At 40.2% G+C, this 22,906-nt stretch overlaps 1 protein-coding gene across 1 annotated transcript; it reads right to left on the bottom strand.

The window, feature by feature from the left end:
* Nucleotides 1-40: 40 nt before the first annotated feature.
* Nucleotides 41-21,883, bottom strand: LOC148033169 (thioredoxin-2-like). Its single transcript, XM_087681042.1, has 6 exons — nucleotides 21,597-21,883; nucleotides 21,437-21,508; nucleotides 21,308-21,358; nucleotides 953-1,032; nucleotides 783-827; nucleotides 41-656 (listed from the first exon to the last, which is right to left on the bottom strand). The coding sequence occupies exons 1-6, from the start codon at nucleotides 21,787-21,789 to the stop codon at nucleotides 555-557; spliced, it is 543 nt and encodes a 180-aa protein (XP_087537168.1). The 5' UTR covers nucleotides 21,790-21,883; the 3' UTR covers nucleotides 41-554.
* Between the last annotated feature and the right edge of the window lie 1,023 nt (nucleotides 21,884-22,906).

The following is a 22,906-nucleotide window of genomic DNA, read 5'->3' as shown; positions in this document are numbered from 1 at the left end:
AAAAACACACTCCCAAGATTCCACAAGTTGGTAGAGAGCCCATTTGATGTAGGTTCTGGCTTGAGTTCATTGGACCCCACATTACTGCAGGCGACAGTAATACGGGCAACATACACAGTTTCACAGATGGCTTACAGCTGAATTCAGTGCACTTTATATATACAATTCTGCATGTCACAAAAAGCCGAAGGACCTACCACCACACAAACAAGTTCCTCCAAAAGATCAGTCAATCTGCAGAAGACAGCAATTCGTATTTCATTTCATAAGACATTACATTCGAGGTAAGTCAACGTTTAACAACGTTGCTACAGATAAAACTTTGACTATGTATAACTTCTGGACCAGCCACCTAGAATTTTTGAAATGCTGAGATATCTCCCTTCTTTTGGCCTGTAATCAGGAACATCTATCCTGCATAATTTCTGCCAGCATCCCCAAACAAACTTTTGACACTTCATGAGCCAAATAACATGCAGGTGCAATCATTTTCACACTGAACTGCAACCTTGGCCTTCAGCCCAGTGGGATTTGTGGCAAAAATGAAAGTGCCATCATTTCTCACACAGAGCTGCAATTTTGGCCTTCAGCTCAGTGGAATTGGCACCAACTAGATCGCCAAGGGGCTTGCCCCCTCGGTAGAACTTAAATGTAGGCTGACCAAAAAAAAAAGAATATGAGAAGCATGTCAATTAATCAAGCATTACTGAAACCTGCAGCTGGAAAAGCTGTGAGAACTAAGAAGTTGAATACTTTCAATGGGACCAGTTAAAGCAACTCACCACAGATGTCACTTTGGCTTCAGATACAATATCAGTTAGCCCCTCCTGGAAGATCAATGGCAAGTTCTTACATCAGACTCTAAAACCAAGCAGTACCTGGACAGACGAGAATGCACACAGCTTGTATATGATATCACAATCTTGATATGAATCAAATAGGTTATCCCTACCTCATCAATATCAACCTTTAGAAAAGTGGCTTTCTCATGCTTTGTGCTCAGCTCATCCACCAATGGAGATATCATCCTACCTACAGAGTGTTTGGACTTTGATCAGTTAGAAATGAGTATGACTTCTAAAATGCAATGATGCAATACAAAGCCAGATTCAAAAGTGATTGTGCACAGTTCCATCACACTGAATTTTGATCAGTTATTCGATACACGAGTAGCTTTGCAATGGAAGAAAAGAAAGAACGCTGAATACAAGAACTCGACCTAAGAAAAGTATTGGTCAGTCACAAAAGCAAGCACTCAACCTAAGAAAAGTAGCCGCCTAGGAAGCTCGCTTATAGAGGTGCTCAACCCATGAGATGTGCCACAAAATAACCAATAACACTTTTTCTCAAATCATGGATCATCCATACAATAAAAAAATACAATGATGATAACATACAAGTCCCTGAAACCCACCATCATGTCCCATACCACAACTGTAAGTCCATGGCTTAGAGAAAGCAAAAAGGCCCATGTCAATCATACTCGAACCCTCATCAAAGAAAGTAGAGCTATCATAATCCCTATGGCAATCACAAATAGTGCTACAGAGGCACAATGACCATGGATTCCCCCCTTCCAACCATCTTGTCAAAGTGGTCCCCATGTGAGAATCAACTAGGAGCAAAGCTAGCTTGTTGTCATATCTTTCATCATGAACCTAAAGGCACACCTATCACAAGGATGTAGATTTTTAACTTAATGCTTTTTGGACACTTAATTTGGGACACTTGAATTGTGCATATGTGAAATTAAGTTGAATTTGTGTCACTGTGACAAATAATCCTAGCTTCGGGAGTGGGGAACGTTGGCAAAAGTTGTGGTGAATAGGTGCTAGCAAGGTGTCTAAGTCAAATCTTCAAAATGACTTTCGATGTCATGGGGGTTAGGGATTTAAGTGATCTAATGTCCTAAACTAAGATTTGAGAAAAATTCAACACTTCCAAGTTCAAAGAGGTTAGGAATTTAAGACTAAGGCTAGGCATCAACATTGTGTTAACAAGAGCAATGCCAAAGAGCCATGCAAGTCAAATTTGCATGTGGAGGAGGCAATGAATATGGAAATTCGCCAAAGGTCAAGTTTGGGTTAATTTTGGGCTGCATGCAAGTGTGTCTTCCATGTTGAGTTCTTCCTCTCCCACTCTAGAGTGGCTTCTAGGCCATGCGCACCTGGAGAAGGCTGTGGTGACCACTTTGGGGCAATTGACAAGAGCTAACTCACAATCTAGAGCAAGGATAGCAGATAAATCCTAATCTAGGTAGTTGTACAGCAATAGAATCCTAATTTGCAGCTAGTGACTACTGTTAAGGCATTTGCTATGCAAGGAAATCAGAATTATATCTCATCTTCAGCAAATTTCTCTCTTTCTCTTCCGTAACACTCTCAAATTGACCAATCTCAGACATTTAACGATGAATTTGCTGGTGATTTCTGCACAAAATAGGGTTTCTCAATTATCTCAAAGAGTGTGCCTTCAAATCTCAGCCATGAAACATCGGGATTTGCTAAAAATCAAGAGATAATAGCATATCTAAAGAAGTGTGCACACCTATAAGACCCAATTTGTGCCCAAATGTGCTTGTAATCAAGGGGCAATTTGGAGGGAATTGCTGTTGGTCATTATCTCAAGGGCTGAGAATCAGAATTCTCTCTCTTGTTCATTCCCCCTCATCCATATCAGATGCTTGTTGAATCTAGTGATGAAAATTGAAGATTTGAGCCTTAGACTTGAACTTGATTGTGTTGTGGATTGTTGATTTGCTGTTCTTAGTGTTCAACAAGGATTAAAGTTAGTATGTCAACATTCAGATGCATGCATGCATATCTCTAAGATTGAGGAAGGTTGCTAATGCAAATTTGGTAGGTGGTGGACAACAGAATAGGTGAGATCCCCAATTTAGAATGGCTGATTTGCATGCAACAGCAAGAGGCAAGTAGGAGCTTTATGATATTGGTTATTTGTGACTTGCATGCAAGTGTTTAAGACCCAATTTGTGCCCAAATATGTGTCCGATCAAGGGTAAAATTGAATGTTTTGTTGCTAGCTACAAAGAATAGCTCGATACTTCAAATGTTGTTGAAGAATTGGATCAGCCAACAAAGTAAGAGTAGATTTGAGACAATTCTTAGATGTACAATAATTGTTTGGAATTAATGTAAAAAGAAATGGTGCAAGGGGCACCAACATTTTGGGACCAATCAAGAGTCAGCTCATCTCAATTTTCTTGTGGTCAATCTAGTAAAAAGGGGTGAAGTGCTAAATTTTCACTTTATTATTTATCACATGCCTTTATAGCTTGCTGTAAAATGCTGTAAAACAGTGTTATTCAAGGTTCCACCACCCGTTTTTGAAAAGGAAGGGATGGTTTAAACACCAAGTTCAAGGCTTCAAAACCTCCAAATAAACTGATGAATGTAGAAAACCACAAATCAAGGATCCACCTATCAAGGGGACATGAATTTTAACTTGTTTGATTTGGAATAATTAAGTTGTGCATATGTGAACTGCAAGTTAAATTAAGAGCATGGTGACAGTCAAACCCTAGCTTCAGCAATGGGGAACATTTGTAGAACTTGTGATGAACAAGTGCAATGGGTATTCGGCGATAATTCTTGGCTCTAGGTCTTAAATATCCCTTGGAAATGGCTTTTGTTGTCATGGGAATTACAGAAATTAGACATTTAATGTCAAGGACTAAGGTTAATGAAGTTTGAACACTTTCAAGTTCATAGGTCTTAAGATTTAGGGGCAAGGCAAAGCAATTTATTATTTGTCACCATTGATTATTTGCTGGAAATTTCTAGAGGCTAAGTTATGCATGGGTGGGTTTGCCACTTGCCACCATGGGAGGACATACTATACAAGGCTAAGGACAGCTAGGGAGAGCCATTTTGAGCTCACTTGAGGAGAGAGAGTGAATTCTTACTGGTCTGCCGCTATCTAGCGTTTTGGAAAAACACCATTCTCAGAAGTGTGACACCTACTCTAGAAGATTCAGCTATTGTTGGTCATCACTTCATGAAGGTGACCTAATCTATTGATACTAAGGGAGCAAGTGATCCCATTTCTGTGCTTCAAATCAGCAAGCAACGTGATGTTTGCACATTTGGGCAATAAGCAACTGCTGTTGGAGCACTACCCTAAAAGTCAACTGAAAATTTCTCTCTGATGTGGTCGACTAACTGACGAAAATGGCTTGACTGTGAAAATCCATGAGTTGGCTGGTCTCTTTGTCAAACACCTTAATGGACTTTATGGTTTGCCCAATGAAATAGTCAATGACCACAATCCTAAGTCCACTCGCCATTAATAGCAAATGGTTATCCAAGAACTCAAAACTCGATTGTCTATGTCATCCCCAAAACATCCTAAAACCAATGGGCAGACCAGACGAACAAATCAAACCATAGAGAATATGCTTCATGCATATCTCCCATAGGCAATCTAAAAGGAAGGATATGCCAAAAATTGCATTTCGGCACGGTTTATTTCATCCGTATCTTGGAAAGTGGATAGTCGTTTCCTCGATGACATTCTCATTTATAGTAAGTAAATGGAGGAGCATGCCAAACACTTGTGTATCATCTGACGTCTCTTAAGACAAAGCAATTATTCGTCAAACTATCAAAGTGCAAATTCTTTCGCACAAAGCTATTATACTTTGGTCATGGCATCTCAATCGATGGCATTTGAATTGTACGTGAAAAGGTGCAAGCCATAGAAACATGGAACGGGGAACAGGGAACGGGGGACGCGGACCATGACGGGGACACCAAACCTAAGGAACGGGGACGTGGGAACGGGAACGGAATTTAAAAAATTAAAATTCGTGAAAAAAAAATTAATATTTCACTCATAATCCATGTGGACTTTGGAGTGTTAAAACTTAAAACCAAGGTATATAATCCACAAGGACAAATCATTTTAAGTTTTAACTTTAAGATATCATGAATCATTCTAAAACTACTCATTAGAAATTGAATTGCAACTTACAAGGCTCAAGAGGTAAGCTATTCAATTATAAATAATAAAATGCATAATACATATGTCATAAATGATAAAACAATGAACAATGAACTAAACTTTAAAGTCTAAGCTGAAAGAACATGCCTCTGGTCCCATTGCCAAAAAACTTAAAAGATTACAAATATGAAGTCTAATCTTTGAAAGAACATGCTCATTGTCCCAAAAAAGACTACAAATATAAAGTCTAATCTCTAGACAGAAGCAAAATGCGGTATGCCAAAATAGCCCAAAGGGCAACTGCAAGACTCAAGTACAAATATAATATCGGCATGGCACAACTGTCAACAGCCCAAGTGTCACACTATCATCAATGATCATAATATCATATACAATGTACATGTGTCATGTATCATGAGAGTCTGAGACTCATGATAAGTAAACTAAATCAAAGATCATTATCATGATCTGAGGTTGCTCTCGCTACTCTTGAAGTGCCAACCTTATCATCATGTGTACCATGAATTGTTGCATCTCCCTCAACATCAACATGAGTCTCCTCTTCTTGATGCATCTCCCACTCTGTGAATGGATCAGGCTTTGTTGTCATACTGTTACATAACATCCTCAAATTAGTACTAACGAATACTAGATCGTTTGCCCTCTCCACACCAAGACGGTTCCTCTTCTTTGAAGCAGTGTGAGCATATGTACTCCACAATTGCTCCAAACAAGAGGAGCTAACTGACTAACTCAAAATACGGATGGCTAGTTGCTGCAACTCAAGACCATCCAAACCATATTCCTCCCGCCACAAAGCTGCCCCAATCTTACAGCGATCCTCCTGTGCATCCCTGCAACCAAAAGAACCCCGAAATGTCCTATACATGAAAGCTGATCTCTGATCTTTCGTCTAGTGCCATGATCAGGCACTAGACGAGACAATATAAGTCTCCATGCATCCATAACCTCAATGTCATTCTCTTGACCCTTGCCCTGGAACTTAGGATCCACAATAAATGCAACTGCATGCATGGGTGAGCTACAGGAGTTCCACCTCATCACAACTAAATGGCGTATCTCCGCATACGCCTCATCATTTGGTGCCAACTCCTGCAACTTTTCATTTAGCCTATCCATAGCCTCAGATACCTTGCCAATGCAAGGTTGCATAGCATCCATAACCCTCAATAAATGTACAATAGGTGATACCATAGCATCTACCCACTTTACTTCATCCCAAAAAGTGGAGTTATTTACTTTCTCCAAGCATAAGATACATGTAGGAGTATCTGCCAATGTTGATGAGGTAAACTCATCACTAAGAAATAACTGTCTCAAGGCACCACTGCATTTTCTTAACTTGCCTAGCATCAAGAAGTTAAAGGCAAATCTCATATCAAAGTATTTTAAAAGTGTCTTCTTCGACTGCAGAGAGAAGTGATGGCGAAAAAACTGGTGATTCAAAACAAAGCTAACCATTTGAGCTCCTTACTCTATGACAGGTGCAATCCATGACAGGTTACCAATATCCTTTAGTAGGTTGTTCAAGCAATGAGCCATATAATATGAAACTGTGATATGCGGATAATATCCCTGGATAATAGCACCTACTGTCCTATTTGCAAGATTCTCCATCTGCAACAAATCCCACAACATGCTCTGGGCCAATAAGCTCAATCCCTGTAACCCACTCTGCCGCAAGTACATCTGTTGACTTCCCTGTCCCTGATGCATCATGTGAAGATATGAAATACATTTCCCCACGAGAATAAGCAACCATACCATGAATGGATTGCTTGCGTCTATCACTCCAACCATCAGCAATCGAGGAAACTCCATTTTTAGCCCACATGCTCTTTCTAGTCACTGTTGCTTGCTCAACAAGGCGTTTTTCCTTGTCGAGCAAAGTGGTGCATAAGGTCTTTAATGATGGAGGTACATACAAAGGGCCATACTCACCAATCTTCTTGCACATCAATTTAAAATACTTTGACCTAGCTGCACAAAATTGAATGTGGTCATGATAAAAAAAGCATGCCACTGATATATCCACCTCTTCCTTCTTCTTGGGATCCCAACTAGCATCAAGTGTGCTCTGTCTACATGCAACATATGGCGTTGTTGATGCCATGGCCGATGCAATGCCTGCAATAGGTATGGAGGTACACTTCCTAATATTCACCCTGCTCTAGATACATCTGATGGGGATGATGTTACAAAATTTACAGGGTCAACTACAACACGTCGTGGTCTAGGTGCAAGATATACTTGTTGATCTGTTAAACGATCACGAAGCTCCCTTTGCTTCTCCAAGGTCACATTCAGACAAAACTATACCTCTGAATTTGGCTCATATAGGAGATGAGCTCCGACCTGATTATGCATAAATACTAAAACGGAATAAGTAGCAATTGGTATTCCATATTCTAATATTTAAGTGACTTTGAAAAATTAAAATCAATAAAAATTCGAAATACAAATGCTCAACTCAATGCATTATCTTGTTTGCTCCACTAGTTCGCTTATATGGGCAAAGCTTGCAAGTCCATGGTCAAGATCCTTCACCACTCAATGGGCGGTCAATATTTACTTCTTTTCACCATGACCAATCATCGGACCTTCTTTCTCGACCACCAACCCGACGAGCGAGGCGGGAAGATGAAGCCATTTCAAGCTGAAAATTGAAATAAAAATGGCTCGAGAGAAGTAAAAACTCGAGTCTCGAAAGAAGGGAGAAGGCTCAAGAGTCAAGAGTCACTCAAGAGTTGAGAGAGAAGAGAAAAGGAAAGAAGGGAGAAGAAGAGAATATGAGGAGAAGAATGGAGAACTTGGAACTTGGAGAAAAAGGAAAACTCAAGAGAAGAGGAGAAGAAGGAAGAGAAGGGAGAAGGTCCAAGGAAAAAGGAAGAAGGGAAGGGAGAAGTGAAGAGAAGGAAGAAGGAAAAAGAGAAGGAAGAAGAAAGAAGAGATGTTGGAGACGGGAGGAGACGAGGGATTGTCGACTGGGACTGGAGGCTGGAACTAGTGCGGCGCAACAGGGAATGGAGGCGCTACGGAGGGACTGGTCACGGGGGCAAAAACAGGGAGACAATCTCGGGCAAGAGCAACACGCAGGAGCCGAGCGAAACATGCAATCGCAGACGATCCAGATAGGAGAAATGGCCGACCAAAGATAAGTGGGTGCCACATGACGTTCCGTGTTCTGTTTTAGACAGGAACGCAGCAAGAAACGTGTTTCCTGTCTGAAACAGGACACGGAACGTTCCACTAGTTCGCAACACGTCCACAACGGCTTTGTGCTGGGGATGGCGATTCCACGTGCCGAGGGGCTGTTCCGGCTGTTTCCTGTCACTATGGTGCAAGCAATGCTCGATTGGCCTACAAATTGGGGTCATGATCGAAGCGATAAAAACCACTCTACACAAAGAAGGGATCAATCCTTTGGTACCAAGCTCTAGGAGGCTGCTTCAAGCCATAGAGGGCCTTCCACAATCGGTAGACATGGTCCTCCTTTCCCTGCAAAAGGAAACCTAGGGGTTGGGAAACATGTATCTCCTCATCAAGGACACCATTCAAGAAGGCAAACTTGACATCCATTGGATAAACAAGCCAGCGATGGTGGCTGCAAGAGAGAAAATAGCTCGAACAATAGACATTCGAGCCGTAGGTGCAAAAGTCTCAAAATAGTCCAAACTGTTGGAAATAAAGGCCCTCGTGTCTTTTAATGTGCTCAGGTGTGAACACACCCTTAGCACTTGTACTTACACACATACATACACACACATATATACATATATACATATATATATATATATATATATATATATATATATATATATATATATATATATCGAAAAACCTAAGGTGATACACTCGTCATTATACCCACAAAAATCGTGAACACTCTACTCTGCTCTCTCACTTTGTCTCTCTCTGCTGCTAACAATCCCTACGTGTCTCGATCTTCGCGCTCTCCCTCACTACAAATTGGTATCAGAGTTGTGGCTAAGGTATTCGTGTTTCTCGAAGTCCATGCAAGTCAACAGGTCACGTTTCCAAACAGGCGATAGTTCTAGGTTGCAAGAGCAGGTCAAAACGTCACTTCTTGGTTAGACACAAGTCAAAACATCACTTCCTAGTCAAACGCAATTACGTGGTTGTAGGCACGAGTCAAAACATCACCTCCTGGTCAGATGCAATCACATGGCTGCAGGCGCAGATCAAAAAACATCATTTCCGATCAAACGCAGGTCATGCGAGTAGGCGACGGGCTAGCAGCTGTAAATGGGAAAGATTTGTCATTTTTCCTTTGCAAAATTTTAAATTTTTTCAAAGGTTCCCTACAAGCAAGTCCTTTGCTCACATACAGGCGTTCATGCGTATAAACATAGTTCAAGATTTTGGGCAGATTTATGCCAAAATTTTGTACTTCTCCAAACTAAGCATTGTTCATGCAAAATTGAGGCATCCGTTTCAGAAATTGCAGGCATTGTGCGCATTTGAATTGGGGATTTCACCAAAATTATTGAAATTTTGCTCATCTAAGTGAAATTTCTCAGCATTGGACCCATAAAATTTAGGGCTTTTACTGTATTGGTGAAATTTTGTTCAGCTAAGTCAGATTGGCTGGCATTGGTACACATTTGGACCCGAGAAATTTGAGGCTTTCGCAAAATCTTTGGAATTTTGCTAATTTTGCCCATTTTATGCTTTCGAAAATATGTATTAATGCAATTGGGACAGATTGGTCAGTGAAATTTGGGGGTTTTGCTGAAATTGCTCTATTTTGGCAAAATTGGCCTATTCTATGCATGTCACAGACAATGTAGATGTATGGTTAATGCTTTGAGCACAAAAATTTTAGGGCTTTTGACCATGCATGTCAAATTTTATGCCCGTGGGTTCATATACAACAGAAATTGCAGCTAAATTTTGGGATTTCTCATGTAATGTGATGTATTTGCCCTTGGAACAACTATAATTAGTTGTGGAATGCTGTAGCACATGGTTTGATGCTTCTGAAAATTTACTTACAGATCTGAAATTATGCTTCTACGTGGTCATTTATTGCGGTCGGTACTTGTTTGTACCTTGGTCACTTGTGTGACAGTTTGGGCCTGCATTTGCTGAATTTTTTTGTCACATTTGGGCTGAAAATCATGGCTGGCAACAGTGATAGTAGTAATCTCATGCACATAAAGAAGCCTGAAGGAGCACATAACTTTGCAGTTTGGCAAAAACAATGCTACAATATCCTATTGCAAAAGAAGCAGGCAAAGTCGATTAAGACCAAAGATGCAAAACCTGCAGATATGGAACAAGACAATTGGGATGAGTTAAATGAGCTTGCACACTCAACCATCGAGCTATCGATTTCTGAAGCCTTGTTGTTTAACATTGAAGGTTTGGATTCTGCATATGCTATTTGGACTCGACTAAAAGAACTGTATGCACAAAAGAGTGCCACAAGCAAAGTGTATTGGCTGAAAAAGCTTATGGATTTGCATATGAAAGAGGGTATGGCAATGTCTACTCACTTGAGTGAGTTTAACTCCATTTTCAGCCAGCTGGTTGCCTTGAAGTTCTTGCTTGATTAAGAATTTAAGGCTATGTTCTTGCTTTGCACTCTTTCAGAGAGTTGGGATACATTCAGGATTGCTATGAGCAATTCTAATGCGATTCTTTTGTATACTAATGTAAAGAGTGCTCTACTCATGGAAGAAATGAATCGGCAAAACAATGCATCCAATAAGTCTTCTAGTCCTTTGCATACTAGGGGCAGATCACAGCAAAAAGGCAAATTTCATAGCAAGGGACACAATAAATCACGTGGCAAAGATGTTGAATGTCATCATTGTGGCAAGAAGGGTCACTTTAAATGTGACTGCTACAAATGGAAGAAAGAGAAAGGAAAGGGCAAGAAGACAGATGAGACCAAGGAAGAGAAGAAAGAGAGTCAACCTAAGAAGAGCAGTGTTAAAATTGAATAGGTGAATGTTTTCACTCATGACAGTGACAGTAAGAATGACATAATACAGATGATGACATGCATACCTGGATTCTCGATTCAGGTGCTTCCTTTCATGTCACCCCTCATCGTGAGTGGTTCTCTATCTATACAGGGGGTCAACATGGTGTTGTACGGCATGGTTCTGTCTTCACACTTCAGCATGTATGACATGTATCTCAGCTCAAGAAAAACTTGATTAGCACAAGGCGACTAAATGATGATGAATTTCATACCACCTTTGGTGATGGAAAATGGAAGATCTATAAGGGATCTAGAGTGATTGCTAGAGGTTGTAAAAGTGATACCTTGTATCCGCTCCATGTATCTAGTGTGAGTGATCATGTTGTTGCCGTGACCGAGCAGCCAAGTGTTTCTTTGTGGCATGGCTGGTTGGGACACATGAGTCAAACTAAAATGAAAGTGCTCTCTCATTTGGGTTACTTGCCTTGTCTTCGTTATGCTGATTTTGAGCATTCTGATCATTGTGTTTATAGTAAACATGCACAGACGTCTCATAAAAAGTCTCTTTCACTGAAATCTTCTCCTCTAGACTTAGTACATTCATATGTATGTCGGATGCTAGGATTATCTTTAGGGAAAAAGAAATATTGTCACCTTTGTCGATGATGCTACACAAAAGGTAAGGATTTATCCTATTCCTAGCAAGGATGAAGTGCTTGATAAATTTAAAAAATTATTGACATTGATTGAAAATCAAACTGATAAGACACTCAAGTGCCTTCGCTCTCACAATGATGGGAAATATGTATCCAAGGCCTGTCAAGCGTTTTGTGACAACAAAGGGATAAAGAGGAAGCTCACTGCCCCTCATAATCCACCCCAAAATGGCCTTGCAGAGCGAATCAATCGAACCATGCAAGATAAGGTGCATTATCCCATGTTTTTTGGGCAGAGACTGTTATGGCAGTCATACACTTAATGAATTGGTCACCAAACATGTCTTTGTGGGGAGGGAAGTTTCCCAAGAAGCGTGGTCAGGCAAGCCACCTTCATATGCTCACCTAAAAGAGTTTGGCTGCAAGGCTTTTATGCACATTTGTAAAGAAAAACGCAGCAAACTTGAGCCAAAGTCCTGTAAATGCATTTTCCTAGGATATGGTGACGAGGGTGAAATGGGATATAGATTATGGGATCCTGAGAAAAGGAAAGTAGTACCCAGCAATGATGTTATCTTCCGAGAAGATCACATGCTTAAACAACCTGAAAAGGCTAAGAAGGTAAATAGGGTTGTATTCCGGGAAGAAATACCTTTTGGACAGCAAAATGTGCCTGCTGTACAGCAGCAAATACCTGCTGAAAATGAACCTGTAAATGCAAAAGACAATGCTAGAAATGATCAGCCAGCTATTGCCCATGATAATGGGCCCCTACATGTGCAGGAACAGCCAGGACAGCAAGCTGTTAATGCTGATTTGGAGGTTGAAATGCCAGGACAGCATGGAAATTTGCAAGAACAGCCAGCAAACAATGATCATTGGATTAGAAGATCGTCTAGGGCTACTAGACAACTTGATAGGTTCATTCCTGGTGCAAACAATGTGGCTGATTATGTCATGTTGATAAACTGTGGTGAACCGTCTTGCTTCAAGGAAGCAATGGACAGACAGGACTTCAAGAAATGGTATAAAGCCATGTTGTTAGAAATAGAATCTCTTGAGAAAAATGGCACTTAGACTTGGTGCAGTTGCCTGAAGGGCAGAAAACACTTCCATGCAAACGGGTTTACAAGATGAAGGTTACTTCTGGTTCCTCACCAAAGTACAAAGCAAGATTGATTGCGAGGGGATACAAGCAAAAACATGGAATTGACTTTAATGAAATATTCTCTCCTATAGTCAAAATGACTACATTGAGAACCATTTTGGTTGGTTGCAGCTAAAGATATGGAGCTCATACAGATGGATGTAAAGACTACATTCTTACATGGTGATCTGCATGAAAACATATATATATGCAGCAGCCTGAAGGGTTTGTGGAAAAAGGGAAGAGAAAATGGTATGTAAACTCCAAAGAAGTCTGTATGGGCTGAAACAAACGCCAAGAGAATGGTATCATAAGTTTGATACATTTATGCAATCTCAAGGTTTCCATAGAAGTCAAGTGGATCACTACTTGTACACCAAGAAGGCAACAGATGGCAGCCTCATTATCTTGGTTCTGTATGTTGATGACATGCTGATTGCTAGCAGGGATACTCATGCCTTGGACTCACTGAAGTAAAGTCTTCATTTCATGGTAGCTTTGACATGAAGGATCTTGGTGATGCAAATCACATTCTTGGTATGCGAATACTCAGAGATAGATCGAAAGGATTGCTCTATCTATCTCAGCAGGAGTTATCTCCAAAGTTTTGCAGCATTTCAATATGGAGGGGAAGAAAAACATTTGGGGTTCCATTACCATATGCTTCAGTTGTTGGCGGTTTGATGTATGCTATGGTTGCTACATGTCCTGACATTGCCTTTGCAATGGGAGTGGTTAGTAAATACGTGGCAAACCCTGGCAAAAAGCATTGGGAAGCAATGAAAGATATTATGAGATACCTCAAAAGCACAAAGGAGTTGTACATCTGCTTTGGCAAGCAGATGGCATCTGTCGTTGGCTTTACAAATGCAAACTATGCTGGTCATGCGGATTGCAAAAAGTCCACTTCTGGATATGTGTTTACCTTCACAGGAGGAGTAGTCTCTTGAATCTCCAAGCTACAAAAGTGTGTTGCATTGTCTACTACAGAGGCAGAGTATGTGGCTGCCACTGAGGCATGCAAGGAGGCTTTATGGCTTTCATGTTTGGTGGGAAAGCTTGGCATTACAGAGTTACCTTTTCTCCATTGTGACAGTCAAAGTGCTATCATGCTAGCACAGAATCCTGTCTTTCATGCGAAGACGAAGCTCATACAAGTGAAGTACCACTTCATTAGAGATGTACTTGACAGCAAGAGCATTGAGCTTGTCAAAGTGTATACAGATGATAATCTTGCAGACCTTCTTACAAAGGGTCTTCCAACAGAGTGGTTTGCTCATTGTCGACAAATGCTAGGAGTTGGATAGATATATGTATTTCAGCTTTGTATATACCTAGACTTAGCTGATTCTTTTCTCTTAAGGCACATTGCCTTTAGGTGGGAGGTTGTTGGGAATAAAGGCCCTCATGCCTTTTAATGTGCTCAGGTGTGAACACACCCTTAGCACTTGTACTTACATATATATATATCTATCTAAAAACCTAAAGTGGTACACTCGTCATTGTACCCACAAAAATCGTGCACTCTCTACTCTACTCTCTCTCACTCTTTGTCTCTCCGTCACTACACAAACTTGCCCTCTATGCAAAACCCTTGGCAACAAGCCGAGCTTTATGCTTGTCCAAGAAACCATCTGCAAGATATTTGGTCTTATAGACCCACTTTACACCTATCACCTTCCGCTTCTTAGGATACGGAACCAACTCCCAAGTCTGATTTCGCTCAATGGAATCGAGCTTATCCTACATAGCTTGCCACTAAACATCCTGTGCAAGAGCCTCCTTGACTGTAGTAGGCTCAAAATCCTAGAGCATCTGTGGCATAAGAGCATAGTTCCCACAAAGTGAACTATCCCATTGAGCTTGTAAGCAAGCTTATCTACGTGGACCGAAAGGAGTAGCAAGAAAGAAAGAAACACTTGAATCTTGCATGAGCTACTTGTACCAATGAGAAATCTGAATAGACTCTTGCTACGAGGGAGACTGAGTAGCCTTCAAAACCTGCAAGGCACTAGTCTGGGCAAGGAACTCCCCCTCACTAAGGAAGGGAGATCCTCCTCATCTAAAGAAGGCTCCCCCGCTAACAGTCTAAGTAGCCCTCTATGACTCTTGAAGGGAGGCCAAGGGGGCAGAAGTACTTGACGAAGAAGTGATCACATCTATCATGGATGGAAGGGAAGCCGATGTAGAGGATGAAAAGGGAGGAGGAGCCAAAGACGAAGAGGGGGTGAGAATAGGCAACCTGGAAGGAAGGAGAGGTATTGAAGGTGGGGGAGGGTTAATTGAGGGCAAAGAATCACCTGCAAAAGAACCATCAATGGGATCCTCGGAGGCTGCAACCTCTTCAAAGATCACATCCTTGCTCACCTCAATCATTCGTGTCTACGGGTTGTAGAGCCGACCTCCCTTCGTGGAAGTACTATAGCCCACGAAGATGAGTTTCCTCAACTTCGAGTCAAAGCTTTGTCTTCCTCTTCTTCTTGTCCACATGGACAAATGCATCACACCCAAAGATACGAAAATAAGACACGAAAGGCTTCTTACCAAAGAAAGCCTTATAGAGAGTCATGTCCTATAAAGCTGAAGTCAGAGATTTGTTGCAAATGTGAATGGCAATAGCCACCACCTAGCCCTTATGCTCCAACATCAATCGGACCATCTCCAACATGGTTCAATTCACACGCTCAACCACACCATTCTCTGAAGGTGTGCTCAAATGGATATACTCCACCCAAATGCCGTAATCCCTACAAAACTGAGAAAAGAGATGAGAAGTAAACTCACCAACATGATTTGCTCATACACAATAGACTTTGAGAGTAGTTTGTGTATCTGCAAACACCTTCCACTTACAGAATCGGAAGCATGCCCCGCTCTTATGCTCCAGAAAATAAAAGCACACATGACGACTAAAGTCATCAACAATCAGCATCAAATATTTGGCCTTCCCAAGGGAGGCCGTGCCCATAGGTCCATAAAGGTTAGTGTGCACCAACTCCAACAGTGTAGAAGCTCTCCTAGTGCAACCTCACGATGTGGCTACAGATGCTCCTTGCCTCTCAAGCAACTAGGTCACAAAGTGTGAAGCAGAGGGAAATCAGAAAGTCCCTCCACCATCTTCTTCCGAGAAGTTAGCCGAATCGCATCAAGGTTCAGATAACCATAACAAGCATGCCAAAGCGACCCAAGCTCGTGGAAAGACCTCGTGGCTAAGGCGGTGAGCATATAGAGCCCACCCTTCTATGTACTTATCCAAAGAGCTGCATCTCTAAAAGAATCCTCCACAGTAACAGCATCCCAAGTAAAGACAACTCGGGTATCGAGCCGTGTTAGACCATGAACAGACAAAAGGTTAAACCCCAAATCTGGTACATAAAGAACCTTGGCGGAAGAAGACTATCGGTCAGGTAATAAATGAAGAGTCCCCACTCCTTGAACGGAAACAATTGAGTTGTCACCAATGGTGACAATTCCACATCTGGAACAAATGTCCTAAAGCCAATCCTGTCTATAGGTCAAGTGGGAAGAAGCTTCACTATCCACGAGCCAAGGCTTCTCCAATGCAAAAGAAGCAAGAGCTATATCCTCCTCAACAAAGACATGCACAAAGACAGATTCTCTCATAGCTAGGATTGCCCTTGAATCCTTCTCCTTGGGCATCAAATGGAAATACTTCTACCAACACTTCTCCTCGGGGTAAGTGCCCTTACCTCAATGTGGACACTTGGGCTTCTTCTCCAAAGAATCCTTCTTATCCTCGTCCCTCTTGTCCTTGGCCTTCTCTTTCTGCTGCTGCTTCTTTCCTCCACCTGCACCTACAATAAATGCCTTGGTGGAGCTAGAACCACTGGAACAAACCTCTCTGAGTTACTCATCATGCTCCAAAACAAGCAATAAAAGCTCCTCCCATAAGAGTTTCTCATAGATTCTCCAAAAATGGCTGCGTTTGCAGCAAATGCAAGGTGTGCGATAAAGAAAAACGCAAATTGGATGCGCGGTTCAAGAGAGTTTCACTGGTCCCCCAAAACCCTAATTTTTTGAAACACCCTTCAACATCTATAAATAGACAAGCAGCCCACCATTCAGCCTCATCCTTTTGTGCAAGTTTCTCACTCTATCGTGAAGATTTAAACATCAACCACCTACCATTTGATGTCCAACCATCACCAACTACAGCCCATCACTATCCAACCCTAGGCGACATGTTTTCAGTTATCACCTTGCTGTTTAGAGGTCTCCATCTACTACATCATCATAGCACCTAATCAACTTGCATTTTCAATATATGGTGACAGGTGATAGGCCACTACCATCTCTCCTACTAGGCAATTGCTGCACTACTTGCATTTTTGTTGTCCAATAGGTAATCTACATCAACCACCACCTCTCTTGTTGTCGCCTGACAATTCACTGTCTCCAGTGATCAGTTTTCAGCCTTCCTTTGCCGGTACACTGTTGCGTTTACCAAATTTCAGCCTTCGACTGCTATGTTTTGGTGATCGACTAGCTGCCCTTCATTATTTAACACTCTCTCACCTCCAACTAGTGGTTACTACACTTAGGATCCGTCTCAAGTGGACGTCACTCTCCAACATTGCATTACTTTGCCCTTGGACATTCTATATACTCTTATATTCATTTACAGCATTCATTCACTTCAAAGTTTCTTCTCTCTGTATTTGTCTCTGTGTTTGAGTTATGAGTTTTTTCGTTTTGCGTTCTGCACTTAGAGTTTGAGTTTTGAGTTTTGCTCGTCTCTATCTGAGTCTGTGATTCAGTCTTGGTAGTACATGTTGTGTTTCCTTAGCACAAAACCTAGCATATCTTTGCATTAACAACATGTCTCAATAAATTAAAACAATACGTGCAGCTAATGCATTGCTGAATGGAAAGTCTTCTAGCTACAAAGGTAATGAGATGAAATCAAACGAGAGAACAACAAAGTCTAAGATGCTTGGAAAGTCTTCTTCTAATGCTAAAAAGAAGCAAAGACAACAAAATAGAACCTTGAAATCATGAGAACAAATGCAAAGATTTGTGTATCATCGACGAATGCTATGTAGGTAAACTAGAGATATAGAATACCAATAGCTATCCAAATTAGTAGCAAGTTAATAATGTTGAAAATAAGGGAGATCCAAAGAGTAAAAATTCCAAAACCATTGCTAGTTTGGTCCCTCACGTACTCAATGAGTAGTCAAATGATGATGTGACAAAATTCTGTAGAGCGTGGAGCAAAGTTAAGAATTAGTATACATTGATTTTCTTTGATTCAAGTGCTCGTGCTACTTCATCTCTATGGATATATCTGCTAAGCTTGGCAGCTTAAAGAATGAGATGGGACCTATAGAAAAAGTAGAAATGAAATGTCATAGCTCTACGGAACCAATCACATCCATCAATGGAAAACTTCGCATATACATTCAGAGTTATATCGATAGCCAAGAGTTTTTCATTGCATCATTAAATGGATACAATGTACTACTTGGTATGCCATGGTGTCATCAAATGCATGCATTGATTAACCCACACACAAAGGAAATCTCTCTCCAACATAAGGATAAGACACATACTTTGAATGTAAAGCTTAAAGAACACTCTTTAATCAACTTTAACCACTTGCAAAGCAATGAAAAATCATCTTTCAATATATTTAGTGTACGCCAAAATTCAAAATGATAATGAATCAAATGGCAATATATCTCAATTATATAAAAAGAGCTTAGCACTTTTAAAAGATTATGAAGATTATTTCTCAATCTTTATCGAGATAGCTACCACCTAAAAGGCCAAAGGACACCATAGATTTAATTCTTAGCAATAGCCCGCTAAATAAGCCATCAAATTACAAGTCAAGTATAGAATTTATTAATATTGTCCTTTAAGGCATATGCTTGTACAATGATCCAATGACATGGTATCATGAGGATATGTATTTTTGAAACCTCACTTAACATGTGGATTAATTTTTAATCACATGATTAAGTAGATATTGCACATGTGAGATGCAATTGGGATTAGAATAAATTTACGAGCTCGAGACCCAAGAAAATCACGGGATGTCAAGGACAAAAGTTGCTATAAGTTATGTTGCACAAGTACTTAGTGGTATCTGATGCCAATTGTTGGCCTAGGTCATTCATTTGGCCATAAGTGTTAATTGGTGACACTGGAGATGTGGCATTTAATGACATCTAATGCCAATCTGATAGTCAAAGATGAAGCAGAGACACTCAAGAGTGGAAGATACCTAGCCAATTTAATTATTGGCCAATCAATTTTATTTTTTTGACACCGAAATAATTGTTAGATTAATATGTAGTATTTAAAGACTGAAAATTAATATTTAATTATGAATAATGCTGAAAATACCATTTGAAAAGGTTACCACTTGTCAAAAATGCCCATGCAAGACTATAAAACGTCTTTAAAGACTGAAAAGAGACATTTTTAGTGTATTCAGCTTGCAAGAGAAAGAAAGGAGATGCTGCTAGTTTGATTTGCAACCATTGGAGAACCTTCTGAGGCAACCAAGGGCAAGAAAAGACCAATCAACAATATGTGACAGCATCTACAGGCTGTTGAGACAAGAGAATAGCAGTAAATGACTAATTTTCCTCACTTCTTTGCATCTACAAGCTGCTATGGCAGGGCAGCAACTGCATTTGATTAATTTTCAATCATTCTTTGCGATAAAACTCTGAATTTTCTCTCTCTATAGCTTTCTCTCTGGTCTCCTAGCCATTTCACAGCCTTGCTCTGAAGATCTCAACATTTGGACCCTTGGAGATTGAGAAATTACAAATTTCTCTGCTATAAACCCTAATTTACAGTAAAAATTAGAATCTAACAGCAGCCTTGGAAAGCGTACCAAAAATGAAAAGCTCCAAGACTTCGATTCAACAAGGCTGAAGATAAATTTCAGCTAAATTCGGGTGGACTAGCCAACCATTAAATTTGGGGTATTTCCATCGTCTATGAAGTGGGTGAAGGCCAATTAAGTACTTGAATCAAGGGGCAAATCAGATTGAAGCTTGTTGGTTACTTTGGACAATAAGGGGAGTTTGGATTTCGAAGGGGATCGAAAAAATCCCATTATAAATCAACTTTTTTTTCAATAAAGCTAAAGAAATACCGAAAGGGACATCAATTTTGAGACCAATCGGGTATGCAATATCCAAGATCAATAAGTAAATTTGTATTTTCAGATTTGCATTAATTATTTGCTGCCGTAATAAGTTGTAATCAGGAATTTACCACCCATCCACGAAAGGAATGCTAGTTTCACATGGTAATGTAAGTCCCAAAAAGATTACCCACTATTAACTTTAGTCAAGTAATCCACTTGGCCTTAAAATTTGCAGCTATCTCACCTTATTTTTTAAAAATTAAAAAAAAAATGCTCTCTCTCTCTCTCTCTCTCTCTCTCTCTCTCTCTCTCTCTCTCTCTCTCTCTCTCTCTCTCTCTCTCTCTCTCTCTCTCTCTCTCTCTCTCTCTCTCAAAAGGATAATGCAAGCAAATGCAATAACACTTAAATAAAATTTTGCATCGAGAAGCTTAAATGACCCTTACAAGCAAGCCTTCATAGCCAGCTCCGTTTACAACCACAACTAGTTTGCTACCTAGCATTGTAGACTTCACAAACCCTTGGGAGTAACAACTAATGGCTTTCAAACTAATTACTATATTGACAAATTCAAACTCTTTCATACATGAAGAAGCCATAATTGATATAACTAAGTTTTAACTAACTTGTAAATAGTATCTTATGACATTTGTTATTGTTTAGGTATTTAGGCACTAGAAATTTCAAATACATGTAAATTATCTATGAATATCCTTGGATAAGAAAATATATCTACATCCATGTGCATTTTAAATAGAGGTATTATATTTCCATAATCATGTTTTTCTTTTGAAAAGTTAGCCAATTAATATATTAAGTTTTAAATCTTGCCTCACAAAAGGATACATGCACTTTTTTGGTCCCTCAAAGCACATGTCTGCACAAAGTGAAACAAGAGACAATGCTAACTATGTGTTTTCCATACGTCCATGCTAGAGCAAGCTCATCTATGGAAAAAGCGTAGAAATATTGTTTACTAACATAAGCAACATTCTAATAAAATAAGATTCAAAGAGCTTTAATGATTAAGAAAGTTTAGCAAGTCATAAATCTTATATACCGATGAATGAAAGTACTATCAAGCTTTTAGACCAACTCCTCTATTGTCTACTACATGATAGTCAATATTTGAACATGCGCTTATCATCCCCGATATTGCAATTGCATGTCCTTGTGGCACACTTTTTACTTCATAGATGGCTTTGAAACTAGCAATTATATGCGCTCCACATGTGCAATATCCTCAACTTGTCTCCTAGACAGACATCTAAATACATGGATCTAAGGTAGGGCTTGCTTCATGCCATCCCATGGATAATATGGGAACGGCTGTTGATATCTATACTGGCAATCATGGGCATGTTATACCCTGAAAAAAATGAAAATCATGTCCTTCAAAATATGCGTTCACTTGATAATGGTCTGAGAGATTGGAACTTACAAGGTCCACACCATTTCGCTGTGAAGTAGACGATTGCAACTCCTCCATTTTCTGCAAGAATGAGGCACAGATCAGCTCACTCTGAAACAGAGAGGCTTCACAAACATGTAAGTTTTCATTAATGCTCACCTTGCGCCAAAGTGCGGGCGCTCAAAAATTCTGTATCTGTTTTGACGGCGATCACATTTGATGAGCTGCCTCCTACACAACGAAAGCTTCAATCTGTTGGGAATTCAGTGCTCAAGGAAGTTAAAGAAACACGAAGGCCAATATACTGGCAGCCAAATACCTGAAGGGGAAGCGAAGGGTCGGCTGAAAACCCTAGAAGGAGTAAGACGCGTGATATAGCTCCGCAGAGGTGAAGATGATGATGACGACGACGGTAACGATGACGATGGCCGAAGCGGAAGAAGACGAGGTCGGTTTGCGTTTGACAGGATGCGAAGAGCTCGGCAGCAAGACGACCTTGCCGTAGTAGCCATGGCTATTGCGATGAGAACCTAAACCCCTCGCAGAAGGCGGTGGGGTTTGATTCACTGCGTGAAATGTAATGGATCCTCCTTTTTGTATCCCGTAGGGTAAAGGGGCCAATTCGCTGTCATCTAACCATCCTCTACTATCACCCCAAATTAATTCTATGAATATTTTTTAAATACCAACCTATTTATATCATAGCTCAAAGAAAAAACATTGGTACATTTTGATATTTTTTTCAAGTAGCCCTAGTTATAGACAAAGGATTCATAAAAGAGTGACAATGAGGGAACTAATAGAGTGATACTCGAGGATGCATTGCTTTAAGGTTTTATAAAATTCAAAATATTACATGGCTCAATAGTTTGACTGACATTAAGCTCATTTGTAATTTCAAAAAAATATTTATATTATAGCATTTAAAAGTTAGAAATGTTATAATTTTTTCACAAAATTATCACTCAACTACAATGGGGTGTATTTTCCTTTTAGGAGGCATCACTTTATTGGCCCCTTTACCCTATATATTCCCAGGGATGGACTAGTGGATTTGTAGCTCTACTTGTATAGGGGTTACGAGGATATCTAATAATCTACCATAAATGGCATCGCATCTTAAAAAAATCCCCCATATAGTTGCATGAGGAGCCAAGTTGACTTTTGAGTTGAATTGGTGGATTTGTGGTCCTACGTGAATGGGGCACTCTAAAGGTACCAAGTAAACTATCAAAAAAGGTATTGCAAAAAGAAAGTTTTGGTACACTTTGTGTAACATATACTCAATATTTATGACACTCTTTAGGTAAGAGCTCATCCACTCACACGAAAATTGAACTACATGGTGAGGGTGAAGTAGTGAAATATGCATCCACATGTGTGTTAATGGGATGGAGCTTGTCGTTGTCCATGCTAGGAGGAGAGAATAGAAGATAGGTCTACCAAAGAGAGAAGATACAACATCCAATCAAATAGCTCCACATCAAAACAACTAGCAAGAGTTCATCCAAATGTCCCCTTTACAAAAGGAGGCATTGTATCAAAGTAGTCGAAAGTCCCGAGATTTGTGGAGTCCAAGTTCAAGATAGCATCCACGTATTTACCCTACAAATTAGGATAACCTATGCA

Source organism: Lygodium microphyllum, chromosome 7, assembly GCF_053477565.2.
Source record: "Lygodium microphyllum isolate KBCC chromosome 7, Lygodium_microphyllum_v1.1.10, whole genome shotgun sequence".
In the NCBI taxonomy this organism is placed as follows: domain Eukaryota; kingdom Viridiplantae; phylum Streptophyta; class Polypodiopsida; order Schizaeales; family Lygodiaceae; genus Lygodium; species Lygodium microphyllum.
The sequence above is the reverse complement of the archived record's forward strand: the minus strand, read 5'-3'. Positions and strand labels throughout refer to the sequence as shown.